General features: G+C 32.0%; 1 protein-coding gene across 1 annotated transcript; it reads left to right on the top strand.

The window, feature by feature from the left end:
- Positions 1 to 8,530: 8,530 nt before the first annotated feature.
- LOC110927182 (probable serine/threonine-protein kinase PBL3) lies at positions 8,531 to 12,789 on the top strand. The gene is made up of 6 exons (XM_022170803.2): positions 8,531 to 8,680; positions 9,371 to 9,678; positions 10,456 to 10,591; positions 10,677 to 10,813; positions 11,311 to 11,434; positions 12,290 to 12,789. The coding sequence occupies exons 1-6, from the start codon at positions 8,590 to 8,592 to the stop codon at positions 12,649 to 12,651; spliced, it is 1,158 nt and encodes a 385-aa protein (XP_022026495.1). The 5' UTR covers positions 8,531 to 8,589; the 3' UTR covers positions 12,652 to 12,789.
- Positions 12,790 to 13,109: the final 320 nt, after the last annotated feature.

Genomic DNA, 13,109 nt, shown 5'->3' with positions numbered 1-13,109 from the left:
TTTTTCCACTTTTGAGGTACTCTAGACCTAAGATATTAGTTTAGCCATTAAATGTTTATATACTAATTAACGTTGAATAATATATTGGAATATGAAGAGTTGTTTTATTGGATAGAATAATAAGTATATTTATAAATATAAGAAAGGGTTATAAATGAAAGTTAAATTGTAATTAGGGAGCAACTTATGATTTTAGTATTGAATGGAATGTGACCTTATTTCAAGGCTTTATATGGGTTAGATCGGTTGAGCTTTTTATGACAAGAAAACAAATGAATACAAGCCCGAAAGAAGGGATTATGTTTCATCTATATTTATTTATCATATGCTTAAATATATATAAATAGTTTTTTTGATAAAGTAGAAGTCTGGTATGGGTTTTAAAAATTGACTTGAAATTTGGTATTCTGAATTTGAAAATTATTTTACTTGTCAAAGGTTTTGTCTCCGTAGATTTAGAACATGCATGTCAATTCGTATATATTTTTTACTATGTTAGAACCTCGTGTATTACACGGGTTGAATAAATATAATTTGATATACTAAGTAATAAAATAGTTACATCTTTTAAAAACTCGTATATTGCACAATTTGAATAAACACATGTCTTACACGAATAAAGTAATCGTTAACACATTTAGTCATCAAGATGTGTTTTCTAACAAAATAAACTTTGAGGTAATATTTACTTATTGTAACATCTCACTTTATTTTTTATTAGGTTAGAGAGTTGTGTATTACATGGTTTGTAACATTTTACTTTGTTTTTTTTTTATTTATTATTAGGTTAGAAACTTAAGTATTACCTAATGTTGGATAATTAGCATAGAAAAAAATAAAAGAAATATTTTAGTAAAAAATATTAAACATACAAGAGATAAGCTGGATATTAGGATTTAATATTATTATTTCATTGGAGTGTAAAACGGGATAATGTGATCCTTTATTAGAAGTATGATTCTAAATATACCACATGTATAAAAAATATATATGTTCTACGTGTATTGAATAAATCCTTTTAACAAAACAGTTGATTAAAATAAATATTTTCATTTTAATATGTGAGTATCAGTTATCTTTGTCCTTATCATCAAAATATAAAAACAATTACAACTACCAAGAGTAAATTGTCATTTTAGTCCCTGAGGTTTGTTTTAAATTGTCGTTTTAGTCCAACTAGTTTTTTTTCTCCTCCGGGTCCCTGACTTTTCCATTTTCTTGCCATTTTGATCGCATTGCCTAACTCATTCTAAAAATCTGGTTATAACAAGGGGTATTTTTGGCATAACTGTTGTGTAGTGATAACCAGGGGTAGTTTACAACATAATTTATAAACCTCGTAATAGTTTAATGCCAAAAGGCAAATTGGATTTAAATAATCCCAACTTGCTCAATTTGGCCGATAATAATCCTAACTCAGCTATTGGCCGATAATAATCCGAACTGGTCCACTTTTGGCCGATAATAGTCCGCCGTTAAAAATAGCTTAACGGAGTTAAGCTTTTTTCCGAATTACAAACCGATGTTTTATGGATTTTGATCAGAACGATGATACGAGTTGATCGATATAAAATTTGCCTCGAAAATACTGCCCCAAACGACGAAAATGGTGCTTCAATTCGGGTGTTTAAACTTCCAATTAACAAAAATCAAGTCGTTTGAAGCACCGTTTCGAGGTAAGTTTTATATAAATCGAATCGTATCCCCGTTTTGATCAAATTCCATAAAACATCGGTTTGTAATTCGGTAAAAAGCTTAACTCTGTTACGCTATTTTTAACGGCGGACTATTATCGGCCAAAAGTGGACCAGTTCGGATTATTATCGGCCAATAACTGAGTTAGGATTATTATCGGCCAAATTGAGCAAGTTGGGATTATTTAAATCCAATTTGCCATGCCAAAAATACCCCTGATTATAACCTGCTTTCTAGACTAAGTTAGACAATGTGATCAAAATGGAAAAGAAAAAAAGGAAAAGTCAGGGACCCAGAGGAGAAAAAACTATTTGGACTAAAATGACAATTTGGACAAAAATCAGGGGCTAAAATGGCAATTTACTCAAACTACCAATTAAATAAAATATTTATCTTTATCAATATTTAAAACGCTATTATATTTTTTTAGATTTTAATAACTAATACATGATTATAATAATTATTATATTATTATCAGTTATATTTGTCTTTATCATTAAAATCTCTTCTACAAATTTTAAATTTAATATTATCAATAATTGAATTTCCATAATAAATGTTTAGAAAAATAATTAAGAACGCCTCATAGAGCGTCATATGTCCCAAACATGGTTTCTTTTATTATATAGTATAGATTTGTTGGTTAGATTATTTTCTTTTAGAAATAACCATTATGGGTTTAGTATAGTTTAATACTAGGTTAGAACCTCGTGTATTACACGGGTTAAATAAATATTATTTTATATATTATATAATAAAAAGTTACATCTTTAAAAACATGTGCATTGTAATTTGTATGGATTGAATAAACATGTTTATTGCACGGTTTGAATATATATAATGTAATCCGTTTACACACACAATCGTCAATATTAATATTATACTAAACCCCTGCGTTGCAGCGTTTGTCATAAAATTGTGTTAAATAGTAGCAATACTATACCATTGTTAGCGACCACCAACACCGGAAAAGCTCGTAAAAACAAAATAAATAAAAACGGGAAAAATAACGCCGAGCGAAAAGCAGACGTAAAATCTTTGAATCACACACGCCCGTTGCTGAGAAATTAAACCGAAACGTAAAACATAGAAAAAAATAACTAAGTCCATCCAGGACCCGTGTGTTGAACGAACTTGTCAAACGCAGAAAAATAGATGTGACGCGATGGGCTAGTCAAACGGGAAAAAATATACGAAAAAATGTTGAACCCCACACGCACGTTGCAGTGCGTTAACTCACAAAATTTAGAACGAAACGAAAAACTTGGGAAAGATGAAAAGTATGGTGGGCCAAAATTGAAAATAAAAAAGTGTTGGGATTAAATTGTAAAAGATGAAAAACTTTGGGTTAAAAGTAAAAAACAAAGGGTCTAAATTGCAACATTAAAATTATTTATTATTTTTTGATAAAAATAAGGATAAAAATAAGTGATATGTATATATTGGTTATTAATTAATATTAATATTAAAAGAAAATTATTAAAAAATATAAATAAAATTATAAGGTTGAAGGAGAGAATGTCATGTGTCACTATTTAGAGTCTTTTATTATAAGTTAGATACAAATAGATTAATAATTATTTGTGTGTTAAGATCACTTATATATATGGCCAAATATATATTGATATTAATTAATGATAAAGATATTATTAATGAGGATAAAGGCAATATCGAAATAGATTAATACGATATAAGAGTGTCATTGTATTTAATAAAATATTATCCTCAAATCTAAATTGATAATTTAATATATTTTTAAAACAAATACCTTTTTTGTCTACTTATCTTATATTAAATATATAAATAATAAATTAATATTAAATGTTATTCTAATTTATTAAAAATATAACTTGTTTTTATTATTTGGTATACAAAATTATGTTTATTCAACTCGTGTAAAATGCGGGGTTTTTAAGGATATATTTTTTTATTTGGTAGATTTTTCAGCCCGACTATACACAAGTTTTTTAAAGATACGACGTTTTTAGTATTTAATATACAAAATTACATTTATTTAGGATTTTTTTTATTATTAGGTAGATTTTTCAACCCGACTATACACGGGTTTTTTAAAGATACGACGTTTTTAGTATTCAATATACAAAATTACATTTATTTAATATGTTTAATACACATTGTTTTTAAAGATATAACATTTTTTTAGATCTATTCAACACGTGTAATATACGGGGTTTTTAAGGATGTAATTTTTTATTATTTGGTAGATTTATTCAACCCGATACACACGTGTTTTTTTTAAAGATACAACGTTTTTAATATTTAGCATACAAAATTACATTTATTTAATCTGTGTAATACACATGGTTTTTAAAGATATAACTTTTTTTATTATTTGATATATAAAATTACATTTATTTATCTCACACAACATACAAGGTTAATAAAGATATAACTTTTTATTATTTAATATATAAAATTACATTTATTCAACTCGTGTAATACACGGGGTTCTAATCTAGTTTTGTATCAATAGTAGGATTTGTTAACTTAATATTGTATGCACTAGAGTCACAAGTAGTCTCACCCGTTCGTATAAATTAACGTTGGAGTAAAAGAATGGTGTGACCTAATCGTGTGATATGTTGAGGTCACAAGTAGCGAAACCCGTTTGTGTGAATGGTTATGTAGCACGTATATGGTATTAATGGAATTTGTAAGTAGTATGACCCATATGCATATCTTTTATGTATTCACAAGTTTTAATATTCATTGACTTAGTTACATGACAATAAGCGTGAACTAAAGGTGTTACCATGATGTATTTATTATTTATTTGATTGTTAGGAGTGTCACGGTTGCTTAACATGAAAGAGTGAAGCGTAGTATTAATTGTGGATGTGTTATACACTACGAAATGATAAAAATGAGCAGTAAGGGCGTACGGTACGTTAAAGCCATGGGCATACCCCACGCCGGCCTACAAAGCCTTATGCCCCAAGCCATGTGATCTATATTTGCCCAAACACCAAGGTTGGGTGTACCCTACGTCAGGTTGGGCGTTGGGTATGTTAAAGCCAGATTTTTTTTCTTGCATTGGTTTTTTGATTGTTAATTTGATTTGGCTCGGATTTAATATACCCTCTCACTTAGATTTTGCTAATAACACGTGTTTTATATACCTTCACGTAAAGGGATGAAAACCTAGGGTTGTACATGATCAAGTGGAAGAAAAGTGAAGATCGAACACTTTCTTTTGTTGCAAATTATGGGCACGTAAAACACGTGTTGATTATTATACCAAGTGTAAATAGCATCATATCATACCGGTAATATAACGAATCAAATCAATACTGATTAAAAGCCCACACGTTTCACAGACTACCACTATTATCATTTATTTGGTTTTTGATTGGGTCCGGTCCCAAATCAGATTAAAACAGACATTTCTTTATGAAGAAAATGAAACGTGTACGTAATAGTTTTACTACTAAATGGATAAGTTGTGCATTTTATTGGACACGAATCGAAACACGAACTGGATTTCTTAGAAAAAAATATAAAAGCAGCTAAAACAGTTGATATATCATTAGATGCAGAGTAAATCATTACATGAAGAGTAAGGTTACTTTATAAGTGGGCTTAACATAAATTGTACAACTGCGTTTAATATATCAAACGTAAGATATGAATGAGAGATTTTCTTATTTTTTTTTATTTTTTTTTATATTTTGTCAAACATGTATTTTAGTGATAAAATCTAAAAAAAATTGTGTATAATTACACATAATTACTCTACTAGAGTAAATACACAATTATTTTTTCACTATCCAACTAAATATCATTTTAAAGTAGATGGAAAAAAATCAATAAAAATAAAAAAGTCTTCTTTCATTTCTTATGTTAAGACCCATTTATATTTGATATTTACACTAATTATATATATACACACATATTTTATCAACATTTTTTACAATTAAGTTTCAGTGATATTAGATATTATACTATCTTTTTTAACGATCCGATATTAGGTTGGATGGTGTGGGATAAAAGCCCTAGAGGCTTTATTATGTCACCTCAGCGCCACGTCACACAGGGGACCTTAAGCCCCCCCCCCCCCCAAATTGTACGATGTAGGATAAAGCCCCCCTTTAATTATAGCGCCCCCTTTAAGCTGACCATCTCCCCTCGATCAAATCAAAAATCGTTCATTAACATGGTGGTGAAGGAAGCATGGCGCCCCGGTTTAACTTGCAGGGTATGGGTGGTGGCACCGGAGAGGGGGGGGGGTATTGGCATTGAGGTGACACAGTGGCGCCCTCCATACCCTCCGGCCTTATACTATCTTTCTTTCTTTTTTTAACGACAATTTGAATCACTGACAGACCACTGAAGTATTATCGTACCATCAGCAGAATCATCCACTTATATTCATCTCTACTACACATAATCAACCCATAATTCATTTCTATGTATATATTAGTGGGTGCACATGCATATATGAAATAATTACATAAATTATTATTTTAAAAATACATAATATCACGTTTTTATTATTAAAATAAAATATCAAGTATGTACCTACTTTTAAAATATATGATGATATCCATACCATTTTGCTTCATTTATTCAAATCGTAGTTTTATGAGTCACAAAACGTACTCAAGATGTAAAGGGTCAGCATTGAGTCTAGGCATAAATAAATTGTTTAAAAACAAGACCCAAGATAAAGAAAGCACACGGATAAGAAAAGTAAAAAATATATAATAGACTTGTAAATATTTAAAATATAAATTAAAAAAATAATAACCTAACTATAGACATTTTAAAATTCAAAATTAGGTAACCTTTTTGTCATAAACAACTCGGTATATTAGGCTGGAGGGTGTGGTTGGAGCCCCCTAGGTATCAGGCCACGCCAACGTCAACTAGGATCCACCTTAGCCATGGAGCCCCCTTTAATTTGCATGGTGTGGATGAAGCCCCTATTAAACAAAATAAAAAAAAAAAGATTTTGGTTTTTAGCAAGTAAGCCCCACCTGAATATCTCCATCTAGGCGCTACCATGGTGGCGGACAACTCCATGGCGCCCCGGTTTAACAGCCACGGTGTGGGTGATGGCGCCGGTGGGGCGCTATCGGTGATGAGGTGGCCGGGTGACGCCCCCACACCCTCCAGTCTTTGTGTTACTCTAAACATCGTCAAATTTGCTATTCACGATAAGTGTATATTAGAGGTGTTGCATCCCATACCAAAAATACATCACTTTTAGTCATAAAAGAAACAATTCATCTTATTTAATTTATCATGTTTCTACACATTCTTTTGTCTCTATAATGCTCTCCTCTCAATCTCTCATCAACCTCTTTTTTCTTTGGATATGGCCGGAATTTGCGCGATACCTAACCATAAATTGGCCAGAATCTTTGCTTGAGCGTCTTGATGGATGCTCATCGTTATTGATACACGGAGCGCCTTTTGCGTTTCTAATAACATAGCCTCAAACAAAGAGTCATTTCAGTCCCTATCCTTTTTAAATTCATGTGGATTACATAACACGATCTTACTTATTACATGTTACGAGTTAAAATTTTGCTTTTATGACAGTCTAAATCACAATACTTTAAAAAAAATACAACTGCCGAATTAAATTATATTTAAGAACGTGCATATATAAAATTTATATAACATTATCAAATGCTCATTAAATTCGACCAAAAAATTGACCAAATTGATGACGAAAACTATAGAGTGATAATATAATTAAATGCCTATATATATATATATATATATATATATATATATATATATATATATATATATATATATATATATATATATATTTTTTGAAAAGTAATTAAATGCCTATATGTATTTGTATAATATTAATCCCACAAGACTGAAATTAAGATACAAACCAAACCGTATATAAAACTACCATAATAAATGCAAAAGAAAACTAGAATACGTTTAAGACAAACAATAATCTTATCCAACCAAGTAAATTATCATTTTAGTCTATTATGTTTGGCCTAATTTAGTTTAAAATAATACAAGATTTTGAAACGTTAAGTACAAAACTTGTTAACTTTATCACCAGAAAACACCGTCTGAAAAAAGGTGTTAACATAAAGGACGAAATTTACTCAAAAAACTGTTTGGATTAAAGTAGCATTTTTGGCTAACCCTCGTACACTAAAATGACAATTACTATATACAACCAAAGGTATTCTGTTCTAGCGGCACTATGTGTCTATCTAACTCTCTCTAAGGGGAGACTGAGGTTCAAATCTTGTTGTCAACGAATTTTTTCTAAAAGGCAAGCCAGGGAGTTTTGCGAGCCAGTCTGTTTTCTCCTGGAACGGTTTGGCGTCATCCTCGAATGTCAAACTAATAATACACAGTTGTAATTTCGTCTAAGGTATGAATGTATACGTGAGCTATGAAAGATATGCCACTGTGCCTGAATACGAAGCCATTAAAAAATAAAAAATAAAAATCATATGCATTCATAAGGCCAGGGGGTGTGATATAGCGCCCCTGGCCAAATCATCAACTTTAGCGCCCCATAACCATTCCCTGGGCGCCATAGAGAGGGCTCCATTGTAGTAACAAGCACTAAAGAGGGGTGCAGGTGGGGCCCATTTTTTTCAACTAGTCAAATCTTTTGCTCTTTATTATTTTTTTTTATTTTATTTAATCAGGGACTTTAAACCGTTGCATGCAATTTAAAGAGAGGGCTTTAAAACCCCTAAGTGACATGGCCCTAATATAACTTTGACGTGACACTATCCCTAGGGGCTTTAAACCACACCCCAGCCTAATTAATAATACGAAGGATAAAACTATTAGTATTTGACTAAAAATGCAGAATATTCAAAAAAGAACTCCCAAACCCGCCACCAATATATACCCCAAATTGCTCTGTTCCTGATCATGCTTCAACACCAAAACCCTAATCATCAAATGGGTCTCTGTGTCGGAAAACCTGCAAATGTTGCTCATGTTTCTTCCTCACAGTTAATGAGTAAGCTCTCTTTTCAACAAAAATCAAAACTTCACAATCTTTTTTAACAAATTTGATCTGGGTTTGTGATTTTCTTGAAAATCTTGCTGTTACAGAGGATGCATATGCTCTCTTTCTCAATAAAAATCAAAACTTTACAATCTTTATGAATAAATATGATCTGGGTTTGTCATTTTATCAAAATTTTTCATTAAAAATCAAAACTTTACAATCTTTTTTACCAGTTATGATCTGGGTTTATGATTTTATTAAAATTTATAATTAAAAATCAAAACTTTATAATCTTTCTCAACAAATATGATCTGGGTTTGTGATTTTATTGAAAATCTTGTTGTTACAGAGGATGCATATGCTCTCTTTTTTTAATAAAAATCAAAACTTTACAATCTTTTTTACCAATTATGACATGGGTTTTATGATTTTATTAAATTTTTTAATTAAAAATCAAAACTTTTTAATCTTTATCAGCAAATTTGATCTGGGTTTGTGATTTTACTGAAAATCTTGTTGTTACAGAGGATGCAAATGCTCTCTTTTTCAATAAAAATCAAAACTTTACAATCTTTTTTACTAATTATGACATGGGTTTATGATTTTTTGAAAATTTATAATTAAAAATCATAACTTTATAATCTTTCTCAACAAATATGATCTGGGTTTGTGATTTTATCAAAAATCTTGTTATAACAGAGGAAGCTATTAACCAAAGGGAAAGAAATCAAGAAGCAAGTAAGAAGAAAATCAAGAAAGCTTCAAAAGTGTCTAAAGATGAAAGTTTTCCGATCACTAATAACCTGAAGGCGTTCACGTTGAGTGATCTGAAGACTGCTACAAAGAATTTCCGGTCGGATAGTCTCATCGGAGAAGGCGGGTTTGGCCGGGTGTATAAAGGGTGGATTGATGAAACCACTTTTGCTCCGGCCAAACCCGGTACCGGACTTGTGGTGGCAGTTAAATGTTTGAAAGCTGAAAGTCATCAAGGTCATAGAGAATGGCTTGTAAGTAACATTTTCTTTGGTTGTTTGTGTCAAAATGTAACTTATACGTTAACATTTTGGTTGCGAGGCACACACTTTAACAGTTAGAACGTGTAGTTGAATACGTTCTAATTGTTAAAGTGTGCGAAAACATTTATTTTTATATAAGCTTATGTATAAGAAAGTTGGTAAATTTAATACAAAAGTAAATGTAAATAAATTCGTATGTTGAAAAAAACAAAGTTATATTACATTTTGAATTTTGATTGATGTATTTACCATTCTCTATTTTTTTTTGAGTAAACTGCCATTTTGGTCCCTGAGGTTTGGTCACTTTTGTCGTTTTAGTCCAAAACTCAAACCTTTTGCATCTGGGTCCCTGTGGTTTCAGTTTTATTGTCATTTTGGTCAAAAAATGAAATCAGGTCATATTTGTCTTATAAAATCCTACAATTTTGTCATTTTCCTTAGGGGCAAATCAGGTCATATTTGTCTTACAAAATATAGTATTATTTATAAAAAAGAAATGATCATTTTGCCCCTGCGGAAAAGGACAAAATAGCAGGATTTTATAAGATAAATATGACCTGATTTCATTTTTGGACCAAAATGGCAATAAAACTGAAACCACAGGGACCCAGATGCAAAAGGTTTGAGTTTTGGACTAAAATGGCAAAAGTGACCAAACCTCAAAGACCAAAATGGCAGTTTACTCTTTTTTTTTTTGGTATCATCATTTGCTAGAAAACAAGAAAGACTAAATTTGTATCATTATTCTTCAATTCTTGTAATTTGCAGACTGAAGTTGATTTCATGGGCAAGCTTCGTCACAAAAATCTCGTTAAACTTATCGGCTACTGTCAAGAATACGAAAGCAGGCTTCTTGTATACGAATACATGCCAAAAGGGTGTTTAGAAAATCATTTGTTTAGAAGTAACATGTTTTCCATGGCTGCAACGATAAAGCGCTGGTTTAAATCTTTCGTTTTAAGTTAACATGATTATTCGGTTACTTGCAGAAGGTGTTGAACCTATACCTTGGGCCACAAGAATGCGCATTGCCATTGATGTAGCTCATGGATTATCTTTCTTGCATAGTAAGGAACCAAGTATTATTTATCGCGATTTGAAGGCATCTAATATCCTCCTAAGTTCGGTATGCTAAAAAGATTTATAATTTTTGGGAAAATTGCATAAAAGTTTAAACTACTATGTTTGACTGATTCTTATATATTTTTTAGAGTTAATTGCCATTTTAGTCCATGTGGTTTGGGCCATTTTGCCAGTTTAGTCCAAAGGTTTCATTTTTAACATCTGGATCCAAAAAGGTTTCATCGTTGCCATTTTGGTCCATCTGACTTAACTCCATCCATATTTGTTAAGTCTGCCAAGGGCATTTTTGTCATTTCATTTAAAAGAAAAAGCAATATAGAAAAAGTGGTTAATAAAAAGAAAAATGAAATGACAAAAATGCCCTTGGCAGACTTAACAGATATGGATGGAGTTAAGTCAGTTGGACTAAAATGGCAACGATGAAACCTTTTTGGATCCAGATGTTAAAAATGAAACCTTTGGACTAAACTGGCAAAATGACCCAAACCACAGGGACTAAAATGGCAATTAACTCTATTTTTTATTTTTGATAAAATACAGGAATTTAATGCAAGACTTTCGGATTTCGGGTTAGCAAGAAACGGGCCGGTAGGAGATAACACACATGTCTCAACCCGAGTTGTGGGAACCAGCGGTTATGCAGCTCCAGAATACGTAGCCACAGGTAAAATTTTACAAACGATGGCTTGACTTTTGAGGTCAAATTGACTGCTTTTCAAGTTCGAATTCAACGTGTTTTTTATATTTAATTGTATGTTTGACGAATTCGGACGATTGGTCATACTTTTCGCTTTAAAGTTTGGCCTCATTAGCAACATCATTGGTATTATTAAGTACCAATTTAATGTTGAAGAGTTATTAGTTTGACCACAAAAAGTCAAAATCTAGATGATAAATAATTGGTATGTCTAAGACCACCCGTAGGGGCTTTTTTTTTTAAAAAAATTAAAAAAAAAAAAAAAACGCCGGATAACACCCCCCACCCCATTACACCCGGCGTTTCCGGGCTTTTTTTTTGGAAAATTTTGTTGTCGGCGTTTTCTTTATAACGCTGAAATGGTTGGAAGGCAACTGCATGTGGCCAATGGAATGTGAGGAGGACTTTGACTAGCCAATGAGGAGGACTTTGACTAGCCGCAACTACTTTCCTTTTTTTTAATGATTGGAACGGGCATTATTAGGCATTATGCCCACTACACCACTTTTGCAATAATGCCCCATGCTGACTAGGATGACACGTGTCGAATAATGCCCCATGGTGGGGGCATTATTTTGTTCCACCACTACACATGTTCTAATGCCTAGTTATATGTTTTGAGAAATTTGATCATTATGGTAGTATGTGACCACATGGTTAAAAACTTTGACAAATATTAATGTTTAGCCATACTTTTCATTATGGTTTGACTTTGACATAGTCAACAAGACCATTGTGGTAGTATTTGACCACATGTTAAAATACTTTGATGTAATGATGTTTGGATAATATTTTTGATGCATTGATGGGTTTGGTGTACAGGTCACTTGACTATAAATAACGACGTGTACAGTTTTGGAGTGGTCCTACTGGAGTTATTGTCAGGACGACGAGCAATTGCTGACGAGAGAGCCGGGGGTGTAGAAGAGACATTAGTCGAATGGGTGAAACCGTTTCTAAATGAAAATAGAGGGGTTTTTAGAATTATGGACACACGGTTAGGTGGTCGGTACTCAAAGAAAGGTGCACAAGCCGTGGCTGCACTTGCACTAAAATGTCTCCATAACGATTCCAAACTTAGGCCCACAATGGCTGAGGTTGTCGTGTCTTTGGAAGAGATCACGAACGCGCCCAAAGTTGTTCCCGGAGTTTCATCGCTTGCGCTGAGCCCGGGATCAAGTTAAAGAATAGATATTGAATAATAATTCCAAGAGTGAGTTAAAGGCTACAATCTTGTTGTAACTTTTATGTGGCACCTCATGTACAAATAGTCATATAATATACCCTTGGGTTTTGTTGGTTTCATAATTTTTGTTCAAATACATTGAATTCATTGTCTTAAGGTCATAGAATAGCAACATGAGTGATTAGACCATATGGGACACCTTGAAGGTAGATATTTTGTTGGTTGAGCATTTAATTTGTGAACATTATGAAAAGGAAACAAGTTGGGTTCATGAATGTGATTCTATACTAAAAAAATGTTGGTTTTACGAACTCGCCATGAGTTCGCGAGTTTAGAGAAAACCCTTCATTCGCGCGAGCATGTTTGCTATATTATGTAGCGAACACATTGTTTCTACAAAAGTTGATATGAGTTGTGTTCGCTTTGAAAAAAAAATATGTTCGTGAAAGTGTTTTA

This window comes from Helianthus annuus, chromosome 2, assembly GCF_002127325.2.
Source record: "Helianthus annuus cultivar XRQ/B chromosome 2, HanXRQr2.0-SUNRISE, whole genome shotgun sequence".
NCBI classification, from domain to species: domain Eukaryota; kingdom Viridiplantae; phylum Streptophyta; class Magnoliopsida; order Asterales; family Asteraceae; genus Helianthus; species Helianthus annuus.
This window is presented reverse-complemented; position numbering and strand designations above follow the sequence as displayed.

What these genes read in the sequence shown, in the direction of transcription:
- LOC110927182 (XM_022170803.2), top strand. Translation starts at nt 8,590, where the DNA reads ATGCTTCAACACCAAAACCCTAATCATCAAATGGGTCTCTGTGTCGGA. An exon ending in AAGGTCATAGAGAATGGCTT is followed by an intron (nt 9,679 to 10,455) that starts GTAAGTAACATT and finishes TGTAATTTGCAG; the next exon opens with ACTGAAGTTGATTTCATGGG. An exon ending in TCCAGAATACGTAGCCACAG is followed by an intron (nt 11,435 to 12,289) that starts GTAAAATTTTAC and finishes TTTGGTGTACAG; the next exon opens with GTCACTTGACTATAAATAAC.